Source organism: Saccostrea cucullata, unplaced genomic scaffold, assembly GCF_032062105.1.
Source record: "Saccostrea cucullata isolate Sc308-1 unplaced genomic scaffold, CSIRO_AGI_Scuc_v1 ctg9, whole genome shotgun sequence".
In the NCBI taxonomy this organism is placed as follows: Eukaryota; Metazoa; Mollusca; class Bivalvia; order Ostreida; family Ostreidae; genus Saccostrea; species Saccostrea cuccullata.
The window spans coordinates 285278-304951 of NW_026935030.1; the positions used below are offsets into that span (position 1 = coordinate 285278).

Here is a 19674-nt window from a genome sequence, read left to right on the forward strand (position 1 = left end):
AATTTAATAAATCAGAAGAAAAATAAATATTCAATGTTTCACGCTATTTTACGAGGGCCATTCAAAAATTACGCGGACTTTTTGCACAGAAAAAATATTTGACGACATAATCGGGCAAAATGTCACACATAATATAAAAGAATCTTTACTTATATGGTCTTCAAAATTTCATATCAAAATGTTGTAAATTGGTATCAATTTTGAGTGATTTTTCAAGACATATCATTAAGTCACGGAGCAGCAAAATTGTCGACGTCACAGGCATTGTAAAAAATATGTGACTGAGCTTTCATTTTCTCAACATTTTCCCAAGAATACCTGTACAGTTTGAGTTATACCTTATCTACTCAACATCCAAACACCATTTCTTGTCAAGCTTAAAATCTATTAAACAAGTAAAGAGTATTCTTTTTTGTTTTAAAACCAAAAGCTGCATGTATTTATGAGATATAGTGTGATATTGATGACTCTCAATCACGTTCTTTACAATCCGGATAAAGTTTTCGTCGAAAATCTTCTTTCCGTCCTCCCGTATAGCCTTTTTACAGAGGTCTAAAGGTCTAAAATTTCAATTTACTATTTGTGGACGAATGTCACGAATACCCTAGTTTACTACATGTTATATTATGCATATTTTGGATCTATGTTGGCGATATTTCGAGCATTACACATAATTTAACAAAAGTGTGGTGCGCCGTCAATTCAGGAGACGTCATTTTCACAGTCTTTTTCACAGGAATCGCATCAGAGAAAAATCACTGTATTTCTGTTAGTACTTCAAATATCAGGTCAGAAATCTAAATACATAATAATAGAACAATTTAAAGATACATTTGAGAAAATTTTCGAAAAATATCGCGAATTATAGAAAATTAATGAGTTAAATTTTGGATTCCACATGCTTTTACTTCAATATTTTTGTCGTGCTCCGTACCTCTCCATCAGCGATATCAACATACAGAGAATTTTAGTAGAATTTTTTTAAAATATAGAAATTTTGACCAAAATTTATTGGAATCTGTAAGATACATATTTCTGTGAAATTTCATAACTATATGACGTCTGTAAGAGTAAATAATAGCACAGTCCGCGTAATTTTTGAACGGCCCTCGTACAATGGCGTTCATCAGTTTTACTTTTCAACCCCCGATAAATGTCACGATCAAGAAGAATAGTTATTTAGAAATTTGATTCAGAAGTCACGATAAATCCAATTCACATTAATTATATTTTACAGGTATGGAATCAGATGTTCTTTTAAAATGCTTCCAAGCTATACATGTACATGTCTTTGGCGGCATCTTGTTAAATTATTTAATGAGGTAATTATAACTTGGGTCTTCAAAACTTGTATTACCTTCTGGCAATCAAAGCTATCAATTAATTGTGAAAACCAATCAATCGTATTAGTGAAACCATAGATCATTAAGTCTAACGGTAAAGAAAAAATAGAGAAATGTTTATTTGTATGCTTATAAACAAATAAACATTTTATTTGTTAGTTATTTACCATATACATTTGTAAGATGCATTTTATCCGAGTAACCGATTAGCAATTTTACTAACCGATTCTCGCATCGTTCGACGGTTAACCGGTTAACCGGGTACTCGTTGCCAACACTAGCTAATATGTTTTCAATTATGTTATCTTGGTATTAAATAACGTAAGAAAGTCTAACATATTTCACTTTGTGTTATTTACTGTTTATTTTTCTCCATTTCATTTAACATCAAAGGGCAGACCACTCTAACTGAATACTAGAACTCTCCTATGAACAGTATTTGGTGCTTCCTTAATTGATAAAGCTCTCGACACCTGAGATTCGAATTCACCAACTTCTATTCAAGGGCTTTTTTACATATGCCACGCCAAATTCACAAAAATGAGATAAACCTAGTTTCACAATTGATAAACTAGGTTTATCGACTGTAAACTATAGTTTACAAACCGTAAACCATAGTTAACGATTCGTTAAGTATAGTTTTCATATATTCAACGGTTGTTAACTATAGTTTACGAATGCTAATCTAAGTTTATCTGTCTGTAATAAGCGTTAACAATAGATTTTGTTGATAAACATAGATTCACGTTTGTAAACTATAGTTTACAATCGTAAACTATAGTTAAGAGTTGTTAATCATAGTTTCACAAATCATAGTTTCACAAATCGTGAAACTATATTTATCAGATCGTTAACTATAGTTAACGGTTTGTAAACTATAGTTTACAAATCGTGAAACTGTATTTATCAGATAATCTATGTTTTGCAATCGCAAATGATTGTTTTCGGTGTTAAGTATAGTTTACGGTTGTGAAACATAGATTAACGTTGTTAACTATAGTTTACAGTCCGTAAACTATAGTTTACAACCGATAAACCTAGTTTATCGACTGTGAAACTATGTTTAGCTCATTTTTGTGAATTTGGCGTGCCATATTTACAATAGTTTAGGATAAATCTTTCAGAAATATTAGTTACTTGCTATTTCTCGCTTACCATCAGTGGTAATTCCTTTCACTATTAAATAAAAAGCAATGAAATATACTTGCAGACGAGTAATTGTAGAAGGTAGCATGATGCATCACAGTATTTATAAAAGCTTACAGTGACGTTCTTTGTGAGAGATAACTGTTTGATACACCAACTATATTAGATCTTTATCTCTCGGTGTAAGAAAATCACGCTGTTGTTTACAAATAAAGATAGGATTGATCATTCGTTTGCAGTACATAAAATTATTGATCCAGCGCAGAAATTTACTATTTAAAATGTACTGGAAACTGTGAACATTAAATATTTTTAATTACTATTACAACACTGTACAACAAACAGAAAAAGAAACAAAACATTCCAAAGTTAATGCATTTCGTCTTGTTTGAAAAAAATAGGAGTCACATCTTTTTTTTCATATTAAGATATTTCACTAGAATAGGACGTACAATAAAACTTGACGATAATAAACGGGAGGACATTTTTTGTTGTCAACTTCCCTTAATTGATCTGTAGTAGTACTCCCTTATCACCTGTATATGGGGTTTATGTCTCCCAGTTGATTCGATACGCAAGACCATGCTCTAATCATGAAAAATTACTAAATAGAGGCAAGCTTTTGATGAACAAGTTGATGAAACAAGGATGTCAACAGACTCGTTTAAATCATCATTTCGAAATTCTATGATAGATAAAATGACCTTCTCAGCTAATATGATCTATTATTAAGCTGAATAATCACTGGCGGTTTTGATACCAATATTGTAAGGTCATTATTTAAGGAATCACTATCTAGTTAGTAGAGGATGCCAGAGCATCAACGATAGTTGGAAACTGGGGATAACTAAATCATAACTTGCATAAAGGGCACAGCCCATCATGCATAGATTATCCCCAGTTTCAAAGTATCATTGATGTCTCAATATATTCTGGTGCACAGGTAGATCAAATTAAAATACATAATTCTATACATTGGTCTTAGATTTCTATGAACAGTGCTGCCATGGAGATTAAAAAATAGATATTTCTATGAAATACTTTCAAAAATGATACTCCTCTGTCAGTTTTGTCTGATTTCACACACAACCTGAGTATTTTTGATTAATTTTAATATTTAATTAATCAATTTGTATGTGTATGATATTGGTTGGTATACTCAAAAAACAATGCTATTCAGTGATTATTTTTAATATTTTCAGAGGCAAACCATTCATTTTGAAAAATTTCACTCTCAGTTTCAATTTTATCATTCTCAAGAGATGACAAAGGAAAATCTTGACTTTCATTTGTATCACTTTTTTGTTTGTTCTTATAATTTCTGGCTAAGGCTTGGAGAAGTTTCAGTTTTTCAGCTTCTTTTTCAATAACACCAGTTTGCATTTGAACAGTGCTATCTGGGGATTGGCTTTCTTGATCATGGTATATTCTGTACAGTTTAAGAAACTGTCCTTGAAACCTGTTGATGTAGCTATTTTCCTTCTTTCCTTTGTCAATATAATGAAATGTATAAAAATCCAAATGGCGTTCCTCTTGCTCTCTACTTGGTTTTGAAACTGGGACAGGTAAATTTTCTACTCCACCAGCATTGTGGAGAAGCTTTATTCTCTCGCTCTCTACAATCTGTTTTAGCTCTGGGTCTATGGGACCTCTACCAATCTTATAACCTGCCACTAGTAAGCGCTGCCACCTTTTCATTATTCTTTTGTCATGTTTCATAATTTCTGAAGGTGTTAAAGTTCTGTTTCTATGTCCCAGAAGTTTGCTGACATTTTCAGCACTGATAGGGAAGCTTTCTGCTATCTCCTGCACTGACCAGTTTTCCTTAGTACAAAGGTAAATAATTTGTTGCTTTGCCTGCCATGTTAATAGGTTTGGCTCTGGAGTGCTTTTCTCATACTTTTTGCGAAAGATACTCTTTTTTGTTCTCATACTTTCATATCTGAAAAAAAGAAGAGAAATATTTATATATTTTTATACTATCTTTTAAAGACATACCTATCTATTTGTTCAACAGGTTGGGGACCACTTGCCCAAAAGGGATATAATAGTCCATTTGGGATAAAATATCCCAAATGGGATATAAATTTACAGTGTAAAAAAAGAAAAATTTTAATTTGGCAATAAATATAATAAATCCGCATCTATACACTTACAAAGGAATAATTTTTGGTAAGCAAGTTTTTCTACAACCCTCAAGTTTGTCAGATTGATCCCCAAGAAGTTATGGAACTTTCAAGGGATCTATCTCCAAAACAATGGACATACATGTACAGAAAAACTTGTCAACCAAAAGTTATTCCTTTATAAGTGTCCTCATGCGGATTTATGATATTATTTATGATGTGATATTTATGATATATTTATAAAATAAAAATTTTCTTTTTTGCACTGTAAATTTATATCCCATTTGGGATATTATATCCAAAATGGACTATTATATCCCATTTGGGTGAGTGGTCCCAACCTGTTCAATTGTTATTTTTTATTAGACATAGACTGATAGACAGGTCCAGACTATTTCTACCTACATAGCTATTAATAGCTACGTAGGTATTTAAACCTACCCAAAGTAGCTATTTTTACCTACTTTCTCTTTACTTACATTTTGTGGCCAAACAGCTGGTGAGTACCATATTGTCCCCCGCTTGAAAAGTGGGGGATATTAATTTGGGTTTGTCCGTCCGTCCGTCCATCCGTCCGTCTTTCTGTCCGTCTGTAATGCTTTCGTTTCCACACGATATCTCAGGAACCCTTTGAGCTTTTGCAATGAAATTTAGCATAGCAACTCCCTATGGACTAAAGAAGACCCCTATTGATTTTGAGGTCAAAAGGTCAAAGGTCAAGGTCATAAATAAGCAAATTCTGTCTGATAAAACACTTTCGTTTCCACATGATATCTCTAGAACCATTTGAGCTATTGCAATGAAATTTTACATAACAACTCCCTGTGGCCTAAAAAAGACTACTATTGATTTTGAGGTCAAAAGGTCAAAGTTCAAGGTCGTAAATTTATACATTCTGTCTGTGTGTAACACTATCATTTCCGGGCGATATTTCAAGAAGATTTTGAGCTTATGCAATGTAATTTTATACCAAAACTCCCTAGGACCTCTCTCGCCCCTCTCAAAGTGCCCCGCCCCGTTTGTTTTATTAGTATTTATAGTATTACATGTTGCTATTTTTAGCGCAGGGGCATGAGGAGAGTTATTGCGTATAAAACAGGTTCTCGGCGGACTTTATGTTCTTATTACATCTATTAGAACTGTTTAATAAAGGCTAAATAAATCAAACACCATGGATTGTGTAAAATTTTGAGAATACCGAACATGAAAACATGAATATATACATGTATGTGACTTCAGTTCTGCATATACTTCACTCCGAGTAAAGCGACTCCGTGGTCTAGTGGTTATGTCTCTCGCTTCAAATGTGAGAGGTCCCGGGATCGAATCTCGGTTGAACCGTTCTTTTTTTCTTTTTTTCTTTTTTTTAAATACTTTTTTTTTTACTAAATGATAGTATTCAGCATGTGAAATGAAAAATATTATGAGGTTATAAAATCATCATTACAGTGTGATAAATATTCCATATGAAAAAATCTTCTATACACATAATAAAGAATAAGCAATCAAATCTTTATATGCATATTGACATACATGTATTTTATTTCCTTCAGTATACATGTATACATTTAATAATTCTACAAATTCAGTCAGGGGGAGCCGACTTTTTCCCTAAGCGGGGGACACGAATTCTCTGAATTAGCTTGTTTCTTAATACAGTCACACTGATGATGGATATGACAAAAATTTGACCAAAAAATGATTACTTCATATGCCCTAGCCCCGTGGGGATCCGGTTTGGAATAGGTCCTCAGTACCCCCTTGCTTGTCGTAAAAGGCGACTAAATAGGGCAGTCCTTCGGATGAGACTGTATAAACCGAGGCCCCGTGTCACAGCAGGTGTGGCACGATAAAGATCCCTCCATGCTCAATGGCCCTGAGTGCCGAGCATAGGCCTAAATTTGCAGCCCTTCACTGGCAATGGTGACGTCTCCATATCAGTGAAATATTCTGGAGAGGGACGTTAAACAGTATTCAATCAATCATCATATGCCCTGTTCACACGGAGAGTTTAATTCGCAGTAAATCAATGTGAAGTAAACTAATGCGAATTAAATTACGTTCACACGACAGCTAATAGAATGCGAAGTAAACTAATGCGAAAAAATTTTACTTCTACAGCCCGGCATCAGCACGGCAATTATGACGTCATTTGCAAAACACGTCACCTTATGCAGAAGCAGACCCATTTGACATACTGGCAATGTGTCTGTATACACATTTTAATGATTAAAATTTTCCTTGGTTTTTTGCTCAAACAGTAATTGGGAAGGGCTTGCACCATGCGCCATAGTCGCATTGAAGTGAAAAATGGCGCATTAAATCAATCAATCATGGCGCCAAGGTGCGCATTCAATTTTTAGCGATGTTATTTGGAAAGATATTGCGTACGACTTTCTTTCTTGTTTTACTTTCATTTTAAATGCAGTCAATTTAAAACAACAAATCTCATTGGTTGAAACCTGTCAAAAAGTACTTCCAGTTAAACGAAGCGCTACTTCATTCATTTGTATGGTAGGGCTGTTCCCTTTCCAAAACTGTCGTAATTTTAACACAAAATACAGGTCAGTTATATTCTAAGCAAGTTCCTTTAAATTTGCTACATTTTATGCGTTAAAAATCGGATTTGGTTAATTAAAAACGTGTTTTCTCTCGCATTTCATGTTTGTTTGTCACTTTGTTATTTCTTGATATGACCCTTCAGATTATATCGATGGACCATTCATTTTCGAAATGGCCCATCAAAAATGTTGACAGTTGCGCCATAGTCCCACTGACCATTTTGGCCTTCCCAATCACTGCTCAAAAATAGCACAAGTACCAGTACCTATAGCTGACCAACGACACGTGGTATTTGACTAAATTTTGCCATTACGCATGCGTCAGAATTTAATTCTAATTAGCTTCGCTTAGCGTTCACACGGAGCTAATGCGAAGTAATTTAATGTGCAGTAAACTAATTCGCATTAAATTCTCCGTGTGAACGCTAAGCGAAGCTAATTCGCATTAACTTTACATTTAATTCGAATTAAACTCTCCGTGTGAACAGGGCAATAAATTAACAATTTTGCGTAGAAATTAATGTAAAATTGAAGATTTAGGAAGTAATCATTTTTTGGCCAAAATGTCGTCAGATTCATCATTAGTGCGACTGTATCAAAATATTTGGTATTCACCATGTTGCGCCGTTTGGTCTTTTGGTCTCAAAATGCAGATAATACAAAAAGTAGGTAAATATACTACTTTGGGTAGGTTTAAATACCTATTAATAGCTACGTAGGTAGAAATAATCTTTGGACTGGACCTGATAGAGGCTTTTGGATTTAGGGGTCACTCAGGGATTTTTAGTCAGTGGTCCCAAGTGCATATGATTATTTCTTATTAGGAATTAAAAAAAAAATCTTTGCAATAAATTAAATTTCAAACCTTTCATGTTCGAAGGTCTCTATAATTCCCTCTACAGGGTCCAATTCATATCCAGCATAGTTAAGAGTCTGACTTTCTCGCCTTTCTCTTTCTATCCTTTCCATCATGTCATCCACTCTCTTTCTGGTATACTCCATATGTTGTTTTTTATCAGGTGATCGCGACATTTGCCTCATCGGGACCGTAAAATTAGCTTTATTTACAACTTTGAGTAAACTCATTCTTGCATAACGGGTCGCCATCTTTAGAAACTGGTTCTCCCAAAAACATTGAACCAGTTTTCTTTTGGATTGCGGTAAAACCAGTACTCCCTACACTAACTAGGATTGTCTAACCTCCCTCTCGAGAATGTTTCACTGGACCTGTTTCACTTGTATGAACACGCCGCCACTAACCTGTGGAGGTTTGCAAATGTATGCTTAAGTTATAATCTACACTGAGGGCCATTGAGTATTTGAGTAGTTTGGGATCTTTTTCGGCACGGCAGTGGATTCGAACCCGCGACGGAAGCCTCAACTCCTTACTCCGCGACATTAAAGCAGACGTTATAACCACTATGCGCCATTGAATTTGTAATTTCATTTTATTATCGACTATAATATATATTTGCATGATTTTAGGCATTGGTCAACATAGAGTAGAAATTTATTGGTTATATATATAAGCTATGGTCGACAATTACCTTGTCAGCAAATTATACAATAATTTATCATTTAGACAAATGCTTAGTGACGTTTTTCATACTTATTGTTAGGCCATTATTTACACACTGAATGGACGACGGATTTTCCCGTTATTTCCCGATCATGACGAGGAGCACACGGCGGGTGATTGGTAGATAGGGGATGCTCCCTCCTCCATGACACTTGATCCAACCTCTGATGTTATGAGGTCCATTGCTCCTGTTTTGCATTGTTTAATTGGGGTTTTAGCTTGGATGCAGCTCGTTATCTGCATATATTTCAACGTAAAAGACGTTAATGGTAATTTAACAACCAAGCTTTATGATAAACTTGATGACTTTAACTTTTCAACCGTCAACTTTCCTTACTTATGCAGCAATATACTTTCATCACCTGCATACGGTTTTTTTATATAAATATCTCAGTTGATTCGATACGCAAGAGCATCCTCTGCATTTGTACAATATCTAAAACGGGGTAAATTATTGACAAGCATTCAAGCAATTTGATGAAAAAGAATATCAGCAGTCTCGTTTAAATTAAGTCATCATTTCGTACGTTCTATGGCCGATTAAATGACCTTATCAGCAAATTCAATATTTATCATTCAATCAAGTATTGACTGACGTTCTTCATACTGATTGTTAGGCAATTATTTACACACTGAATTGACGACGGATTTTTCCCGCGTTATTTCCCGATCATGACAAGAAACACACGGCGGGTGTGACCGGTCTGCAGGGGATGCCCACTCCTTCATGGCACCTGATCCCACCTCTGATGTTTTGGAGGTCCATGTTTGCTCTGCTCCTATTTTGTATTGTTTAATGAACTTTTGAGCTTGAATACTGTTCGTTATCTCCATATGTTTCATATTACAAATATACAACTATTGAAACAATTAACACGCATTCTCTGTAAGCACCAACAAATTTACTACAGCGCTTGGAAACGACATGTCTCGGATTTTGATGAAATTTTCACCATACGTGACAAAGGGAACATAGCAGTGGTTAAAATTTTTTAGGTTCATAGTTTAAAAAAAAATACTTATCAAAATAAGATTATAACTCAGCTTATTTATTTTTCGAATGTATTAAGATCAGAGACATAAATAACAAATAACATGTCTCTGTTATAATTAGTCTACTCATGACTATACGGACCTGGTCAGGTATTGGTTGACCGAGGCCGAAGGGAGAGAAAAAGTCTCGATTTTTGCAATAAACATATATTTTTTCGCAATACAATCTCTTTAAACATCTTTAATCTATCAAATTTGAGTACATACAGAGCTATGAAATAATCCATCACTTTGCACGAGCATATTTTGTGGACCACAAACGGCACTTTTTTGAGTGTCTGCGCATGCGCGTACCCCCGTTTGAAGGTACGGATTTCCTACTTCCGTTTACCCCCGTTTGAGGGTTCGACTAGACTGATAATGAAAAAAGATATTACGATGATAAAAGTATTTTTAAAAAACCTGAACAAACCATGCAGACTTTATAAAACAAGGCAAATTTATAATGTATGCTTTTGATTTGATATTGATATAACTGATTATTCCCAAATAGTAGTCCTACTTTCAATATCGGGTGATTAGTATACTCCTTTTTTAACTTCCGGAGAAAACAAATAAAAAGAAACAACGAAAGAACAGACACAAGATGTTGTTTTATTTGAATAATATCACTGTATCTTAGATTATATGAGATGGATGTTAGGACAGTTAACACGCAATCACAAGGGTCGTTTCCTATTCCAGCATATGTCCTTGATGATTTATGCAGGTTCGCAGTTTTGCTATGTTCCGAATTTCCTCGATAAATAAAATTAATCCCTTTTCTCTTTTTCATTATTCGGGTATTTTTATGTTTTATATTCTATCTAAAATATTTTTTCTTTCAGTCGATTCATTATAAATATCCCAGACGAAGAAAGACAGGACTTGATCAGAGTTTTCTTTCAGATAGAGTTGGCTCATTGGTTCTACTTGGACTTTTATTGTGCTGAAAATCCCGAACTCAGAACATGTGGAATAAAAGATTTTTCGGCACAAAATATCCTTACATATATCATTTGTAGAGTCTATTGTTGTTGTTGTTGCTCACATGATATGGTCATGAATTAAATCTGTAGAGACCTCACAACTGGTTGAATATATCTATAATAAAGAAAGAGGGAATATTGTTTTCCATATACATGATTTAAGGAATGTACATTAATATGTTTAAAAATAATCTACTTGAAAACAACTAAATCATAATAAGATATTTATATGAAAAATCCTTAAATGTGTAAATTCTTTGTTCAGCTGATAACCCCTGGGGGTAAAGAGGGGTCACAATATTTGATAATTTTTTTTTACACAGACATACATGTATATGCATATTTGCCCTACAAAAGTTAAAAGTGGACTGTATTTAGCACACAGTGGTTAATAGTTTATGTGAGTTTGCCAAAAATACAGATTCTGCATGTAAACATTCTAGCATTTATAGACTGAGCATTTTTAATTGTTATGTTTTGGAAGTCTAATGTTCTAAGTTATTGGTTCTGGCTTTCTTTAAATAAAGAAATAAAAGAACTTTTTGTATATATGTAGCATGTTTTTAACCTTAACTTTTAAACTTTTCAAACATTGTCCATTTCTAAGTGGACATGCTGGAGAGGTAGACAAAATCCTGGACAATTGGAAAAGTTATAAAATGAGTGTTCCAACATATGGAGGAATTCTACTAGATCCAGAGATGAAATATGTAGGTAGCCAGATATTATTTTACAAGATATATTATTGCTGGTCGAGGTAAATTCTGATTTTCAGTAAAATGATAAATGAAATATTTCTAATTAATAGTTTATTATGTATTTTTAGTGTTTGCTTGCCCAGGGCTTCTGGACAAAAAGCAGTTGGGGATTCCCAAAAGGCAAAGTAAATGAGAATGAGTCTCCACATGACTGTGCTATAAGAGAGGTAAACAAGAAAATCTTGTTAATTTCCTGTTGTGAACAAGAGTTATTTTCCTTGGTTCAGAATGTGAATATGAGCAGATTTCCAGATTTTTTTTCATGCATATATCTCTGTTTTATCAGATCTGTATTATGACTGCAAACAAGTGGATTGTGTCTACAGGTACAATGTTTTTTTTTTTTCTTATAGGTATATGAGGAAACAGGTTTTGATATCACTCCACTTATAGACAAGAATGAGTTCATAGAGAATTTTTTTAATGACCAGTTGTCCAGATTGTACATCATAACTGGAGTGGGGCTGGACACTAAATTTCAACCAAAGACAAGAAAAGAAATAAAGGTAATTTTTAATTACTGATTTTAAAGAATATTTTGACAGACTTTTTCATAGTGTAGTTTTTTCTATTTGGCTATAAGGAAAACAAATTTATCAGTTTTACTCAGTGTGTGGAAGTGGTTTATGTATTTCTATTTTGGTTTTCTTTTAACAGAGTCTTCAGTGGTTTCCTGTAGATGTATTGCCTGCTCACAGACGGGACCAAACACCCAAATCCTTAGACATGAATCCAAACAACTTCTTCATGGTTGTCCCTTTCATCAAGTAAACTATTTCAGTCAGATAAAACTTTTCCTTAAGCTTTGTTTCCTTTGGAAAAAAAGTTCTGTAATTGCACTTATAAACCAAATATTGTGTCAAAAGTACATGTATTCTGAAATAATTGATTACTCCAAGGCAGTGCAGGTGCATAGGAACCAAACTTTCAGCATTTTAATTATTTCTGTATGATCACTTGTCACTTTGATAAATTTCAGAAGCATTTTCATTTGAGTGCTTTATTACAGTAAATAACTGTAACATCTAGTAAGCAAATGGGGCCATATTTTAGCTTTTGCTTTTTTAGACCACTTCGGAAATGGATCAATAAAAAGTCAGGACATGCTCATTTCAATATCATGGATGCTGAACTTGATATCAAGGGAGGCAATGTATCAGTGCCTAAACAAATGAAAATGAGAGACCAACCAGAAGGGAATGCAAGACAGTTTGGTGAAGGCAGAGCCACGCAAAGAGACAAGCAAAAGCAGAAACTGCAGCAGTATTTTGCTCAGCAGAATCAAAATGAATTCCAGGAGTATATGCAATACAAGGAAAAGAAACAGCGTTCTGATTCTCCACGAAAGGAAGCCGGAAAATCAAGAGGGATAGAGAACAAATCACCTAAACCTAAAAAACAACATTATTCTATCTTGGTTTGTATTTTGAAAATAAAAGTTTAGTTAACAATTTTAGCTCATCTGAGCCAAGGGCTTTTCTGATCAAAATTTGTCTTTTGTTGTCATTGTTGTTACCCCTTTGTATTGACATTATTAGCTTTTCATATTTCATTTTTCTTCTCCAAAATCATAAGGCCAATTTCAACCAAACTTGGCACAGAGTATCTTGGGTGAAGGAGACTCAGATTTGTGTAAATAAAGAGCCACACCCTCTTCCAAGAGGTTATAACTAAGAAAATGTAAAATTTGGATTGGGTCATTCAAAAGTCTTCTAAAGGACCACTTGGCTAGAAAAGATGAAACTTTAAATTATAGCTCCCTGACATAATGTAAATTTAAGTTTCTTCAAATCATTCATGACCACAAGAGGGTATGGTAGGGGCAATTATGGGTGATACAAGTTTAATATGGGTGTATATAGGAAAATCTTAGACTTCTTCTCGAGAACAGCAAAGCCATACCCTGTCATATTTTTATGGAAGCATCCTGAGGTAGTGTTAAAAAATTGACACAAGAGGGAAAGAATGGGGCTACAATGGACAATCAAATTTTACATAGAAATCCATTAGAAGAATCTTCTGAAGAACACCAAAACCATGATCAGTCATATTTAAATTCATATTTAATGATATACACAGGAAGTAACATTCAAGTTTGTTCAAAACATGACCCCTTCTGGGAGTTTTACATGGGGAAACATAAAAAAATAAGAAAACATTCCTTTTTAATTAAGAACAGCAAAACCATGTTCAGTCTTATTTACATAGATTTATCCACAGGTTGTTTGTTTAAATAATGAATCCCTTGGGAAGAGTGGGGTCATAATGGGGATCAAAATTTTACAAATGAAAACATAGAGAAAAGCTTTCAAAATCCTTTTCTCAAGATCAGGAAAGGCATAATTAGCCATAGTTATGTGGAAGCATTCTCAGACAGTTTGGATATAAGTTTGTTTAAAAGGATATGGACACAGATTTGAAGTTAATATTTTCTCAGATGTATAATTTCATGACTTATACAGTAGTTTGCTATAGCATTGTACTCAAATATAATAAAAATACTCATTTTATCTGGAAATTATTGAAAATACAAATTTTGGTGTGCATCCTTGCATTACACTAACAGAGCTAGTGCAATGTTTACAAAAATAGTTTACGTTTCAGCGATTGTGTTCAGTTTGTTAAACTGCACAGATAAATTTATCAAATTTTAATATTCAAGTAAATATTGAAAAGACTTTTTAAAATTATTAAGGGGGAAAATAGGAAAGTGATACAGTGTATTTAAAATTCTTATTCTGTAAGATGTTTATATGTTGATAATCTATATTTCTTGATTAGAACCGTGATGGCACTGTAACTGGTACACAGCCCAGTTTACTGCAGAGTCCCCAAAGTCAAAATACTCCATCCACAGGACAATCAAAAAGGAACTTAGGCAGCTATTTTAATAGTCCAGGTACAGTGAATTATGAAAAAATAAATGTCACAGAAACAGAAAACTTTCATTCATAAACTGGTTTTGATAATCAGTATTATTTTAATCATTTTATCTCAGGTAGCTACCAAGGCCCTAGACCATCAAATTTTAACAATAGTGCATCAAAATCTTCCCAATCAGGAAATGTGACTGAAGACAATAAATCTGTTCAGCCGAGACAAAGAAAGTATAAAAAGATAACAGACCCTGACGGACTGGGGTCAGAAACATGGCTAAACTTCCATCTGGATGTAGACGCAATCATGGCATGTCTGCCTTAAATGTATATACAGTTTGTGTAGGTACATCATTTTTAATGCTTTCACCAGAGATTTGAACTGTTATTGAAAGTTTTCCAAGGATATGTTGAAGTACAGTAAAGGTGGAGAAATTATGCTGCAGTTTGGAAGTCACTTTGGGGCCACAGAAACTTGGCAGTGGTTCTGCTGTTGACTCTGATGTTGAGGTACAAAAAAACTGTACAAGAATTGTTTACAAGGTTCAGCTAAGTCTTTGCTTGTGTTTATTATAAAGGGAACAAAGAATTTTAGTGTACTTTAGTGAGTATGAACCTTTCCATCCAACTTAGAGAATTAAGCTCATAAAGTAAAATGTGTTTTTTTATAACCTTATTTTTTTTATATCTTTATTTATTAAGTTTTTGGAAAGTCGTACTTTCTTAAATAAAATCTTAAAAAAGATAAATTGATGTGATATTTTATTTGTTCAATTAAAGAGAACTTTACATTCATACCATAGTTTTCATGTGCCTATAATATTAAGTACAGATATTCTCAACTTACATGTAGAATTGAAAACAAATTGAAGCACAAAAGAAGAGACTGGGCTTTCAATAGAAGATTTATCACAATTTCAATGATTACAGTTCACTGCTTCAAATTTCATAATTGGCAAATTGAAATAAAAGTAATAATTCTAAAACAGCTTTCTCAGTTAGATAAATTCACCTTTTACTTCAAAATAATATAAATCCTCAGGAGAGTTAAAATGAGAAACCTGAGGGTCTTTAAATGCATAAATCACCAACATTTTATACCCTTGATGTCAAAAAAGGAGGGAAAATATTATTTGGGGACTGTCTGTCTCTTGGTCTGTCTGACCCTGTATATCTGTTGCCTTTGATTATGAATTACATGTATTTGTCAATTATATTACTGATATTGGGTATGTCTGTTTGTGAAATGTTTTGGACTTCTTCAAAAGAACAACTTTGCCAAAACTTTCGATTCACAAAGCATCCTGGGTAATAAAAAACCTCCATCTGGTAACAGAGAACAGTAGGGCCATATTTTTAGCTTTTCTGTTCATTGCTTTTTCTGATCACAAGAAGGTAGAACAGTTTATGTATTGGTAAGACATCTAAGTCTGTCTATCCATACACTGCGATCATCCGCATTCAGAAAAGAATAAAGTCACTATTTTCCCATTACATCTACAGGAGAGTTGATGAAATTTAATAATGTAGATTTCTGCATAGCAACCCCCTTTCCCCCAATTACAAATTGTTCTGATTTCCCTTTCAGTTCTATTTTTATGTCATTCAGTGCAAATGTTTCTCTGCTTTTCGTGTGTGCTTTTTCCCCACGTTTTACAATTTGGCCATATACAGTATATAATACGTATATAATACAAGTTGCAATGAATAATGTTTATCAGGCTATATCTCTTCATTAACCCCCCCCCCCCCCACCCCCCCGCTTTCTCAATTATCGACATAAAATGAACGAGTCCATATTTTTCCCATTAATTAATCTGATTTCCTCATCAATTCTATTTTATGCCTGTCTAGGTTGTCTGTACGAATGATCAAAAACTGAATGTAGAGCGGCTAGTTTTCCCCATACTGTAGACAGCATTCGTCAAATTTTATACGTCGTCTTTTGCATTTGAAACTTCCTTTCATCGTTAGACTCACTTTTCGTGTTACATATCATTTCCTGGGAAGGTCGTTTATTTTGTCTCTCATGAAATCCTAGAAAGCACAGTGACCAAGAACGATTAATTCAAATTGTCATGCAAATAGCAAAGTTGTTATCATTAGTCGATCTATCCCTTCAATGACTGATAAAAAGGTGTCAATTCCAAAATCATGTTAATGAATATATTTGTTCTCTTCAGAGGAAGTGTTATTGACTTGTATTACACAGTTGTTACGTTTATTCAAAAATCTTCATTTGGATTTTTTACACCTCACATCTATGAATTCTTGAAGAGATTATGCTAAATTTTAAAATAAGTCTTTGCTCGTTTTATCTCCCACTTTCGCTAAAGCGCATGCATTAATCTCATTCGTTTGTCATTCTATCCGCCTGTCACTAAAACTTGAACCTTGGTCATAACTTCTGATTGAGAAAAAATAGGGCATATGAAGTGACACGGACCTACCGACAGACAACCGTGCCAAACGTGTCTTTTGTAAGTTTTATTCAATGATAAATGGTACGCATATCCTATTTTATGCTAAAACGAATGCATAGTTTCTTGATTGCAAATTTTACAGTAGAATCTATGACAAAAACACTAGATTTTACTAGAAATGTAAGTTTGATGGCTGAACGTAATGATTTTCTGTGATTGTTCAGCAATTCAACCGTGTTTATGACTTTCCAGCAGGTCCTGGAGGAACCATTAATCAAATGCTAACACAATCAAGGAGGATTGTTTAAATAATTTAATGTCTTATCCCAAAACAATAATCTTGCCTTATGTTGAAATCATGCAGTAGGTGGGTGGCGTTTTTCAGGTTACATTAATGCAGAGCTTAAATTTAAACAGTTTATTTTAGAACAAGACTTTGATGTAATTTTTTTTAAGCGCGTATTCTAAATGTGCAAGATTTTGTGTCGATCAACATTATAATCACTAGAGTAGATCTGAAAGTCTATTGGTTACAGAAGAATAAACTTTTAAGGTCACCTATAGCAGCCTTTTGTTCTTATCTATATATGTTTTGTCTGTCGTCCCGCGGCGGCCTTGGTCGTCAACTTTATTTGAATTTCTAGAGCGGTTTAAAGAATCAATTTAAACAAATATTGATATAAAGCATCTATATTATGTAAATAAAGTTGTTTGCTTGTTTTATGTCCCTTCGAAAATATTTTACTCATGGGATACCATAAATTTCCAGGAGAGGCAGAAAATTTAGCACGCTGTCATTGAGCAGTGAGAGATCTTTACCATACGACATATACTGCGACACGACATGGAACCTTGCATGGTTCTTAGGACTTTTTTACGCTATATCCAGCCTTAAAAACTGACTGACGCCCTCTTTTTTCTTTCCCGCAAACCGCGCGAAAATTCAAATGTAATTGGCTTTTCGATGTGGATTATGTATAGGATTTATTCAACTGACAACTTTCAAAAATATACCAAATGAAAGCTACACTCTTCTACTTTTCAAAACTTAATTTACATTTTCCTATTGCGATTTTACTTTTTGTCGATACGTGTTTATAGTCGATTGTTTATGTTTTACGCCTATGCCAGTTTAACTACTGCATTAAGCCCAAGAATTTTTCAATTCTTGCATTACATATCTGTGAAAAAAATTATATGAATAGTTTCTTGAAAGTGTTCTCATTTTTAGATAACAAGTTTTATGTCGAAACATTACTTCAGTTTTTTACAACAACGAGGACAGTTGTAGAAAAAGCACATTAATAAAAATCATAATTTCGGATTTTTTTCCCGCAGTTATGTCAGAATTAACCGATAATTAAGACATAAAATATTGACATTTTATAATTGTTTTGCATATAATTAAATTCTACGGAGTCTCACGATTAAAATGGTACCTGATTTTTTGAAATCCGTTAATTTTAAGCGAAACTATTAATCAACATGTCAGAAAAAAGAAGGCTTATCGGTCAGTATTGACCGATACGAACGTGAAACGGTTAAGGAAGCTCTAAACACTGCACACTAAAGAGCTCTACTTATAGGGTAATTTTAAGCAGTTATAGTGATCTCCCCCCCCCCCCCCCCCCCGATCCGCGCATATATTTTATCCCTAAGAAAACCTTGGGGTTTGAAAAAATAGTCTTTTTTCTAACTTTTGAATAGTGAGAACCAGGGTTTTTACATTTCTCATGTGTACTTCTGCCAAGATCATCCCTTGCTATTGGGTATCAGCAAATTTGATCCTTTGGCCTTGAGCTTAAAAATTGACTTATGAGGAACTTTGACTTTGGCCATAGCCTTTTGAACAGTTGGAGATAGTACTAGGGTTTTCATATTCCACGTAAATCTCGCCATCACTTCGAACTTCAGACGTAAACATGGATACTTACTGTTCCATTGCCAAGCGCCTGGACTTAGAAGTGAACGTCACGCATCTTTCGGATAAAACCTAAAAACACAGTTCTCTCGTATCACAATAGGCATTGATATGATAAATGTTATTTTCACTGCTCATTGGCCCTTGCATAGCAATTAAAAGTCTTAAGAAGCCTGTCACAGGTGTTGTAGAATAGGATTTCTTCCATAGCCAGCTTTCCCGGAAAAAATGACAGATGTGGGATTTCTGTAGGGAGAATTCTGCTTAAGAGTCATTTTCCGTTTGAAAATCCCTCTCTAAAGCGAAGTCCTGGGGAAATCCTTCTCTAGAGCCAGATTTCCGGGGAGGTTTTACTGGGGGAAACTCTACCGTGACCGGTATATGGTCACGTCTCATATGGATGAAAAATTACTGAATGGTATGTAAAACAATCAATCGATATCACTTCGTAATAAGTGATTTTTTTAACCATTCTGAAACATTTTTTTACTAGCTTGACATCTTTTAAAATATGTACAATAGGACACATGTAAGCTAAACCCATATAACTGTAACATGCTGTTATCTTTAATGCATATTGGTATTAAGATATCTTGAGCTATTTGTCAGTACAAGCAGTTATATTTGACACTCTTTTTACGTATAAGACATACTGAGTCTATATTCACACAGTGCGTCAGCAATAAAATGATTAGAAACAATGAAAAGAGCAGGTTTTGTATCTCTTCAAAGAGGATTTACATTGCATTCCAATAGGGATAACAAACAAGATGCTCATTGTAAGATGTCAGCCTCAATGATAAAAACCCGAACATCATCGGCTACTAAACCTTGTCTTCCGATAATAAATGACAGAGGAAGATAAAAAAAAAACCCTTAACGTGGAAATTAATAAGAAAAATGGTTACATTGGACCATTA

The 19674-nt window shown here is 34.0% G+C and overlaps 1 protein-coding gene and 1 pseudogene across 1 annotated transcript; one reads left to right on the forward strand and one right to left on the reverse strand.

Annotated features, from left to right (window-relative positions):
- Positions 1-8301, reverse strand: part of LOC134241717 (lysosomal acid glucosylceramidase-like) — a 38040-nt pseudogene extending 29739 nt beyond the window's left edge.
- A 2066-nt stretch (positions 8302-10367) lies between these two features.
- Positions 10368-15090, forward strand: LOC134241718 (m7GpppN-mRNA hydrolase-like). Its single transcript, XM_062723738.1, has 9 exons — positions 10368-10517; positions 10636-10787; positions 11359-11486; positions 11603-11701; positions 11888-12040; positions 12192-12301; positions 12603-12951; positions 14316-14433; positions 14533-15090. Exons 1-9 carry the CDS (start codon positions 10441-10443, stop codon positions 14733-14735), a joined length of 1389 nt encoding a protein of 462 aa, XP_062579722.1. The 5' UTR covers positions 10368-10440; the 3' UTR covers positions 14736-15090.
- The last annotated feature ends 4584 nt before the right edge of the window (positions 15091-19674 follow it).

Excerpts from the sequence above, each read along its gene's own strand:
- LOC134241718 (XM_062723738.1), top strand. The coding sequence starts at position 10,441 with ATGGATGTTAGGACAGTTAACACGCAATCACAAGGGTCGTTTCCTATT. Across the intron at positions 10,788-11,358 it reads AAAAGATTTTTCGGCACAAA|TTTTCAAACATTGTCCATTT; the intron begins ATATCCTTACAT and ends TAACTTTTAAAC. Across the intron at positions 12,302-12,602 it reads ATGGTTGTCCCTTTCATCAA|ACCACTTCGGAAATGGATCA; the intron begins GTAAACTATTTC and ends TTGCTTTTTTAG.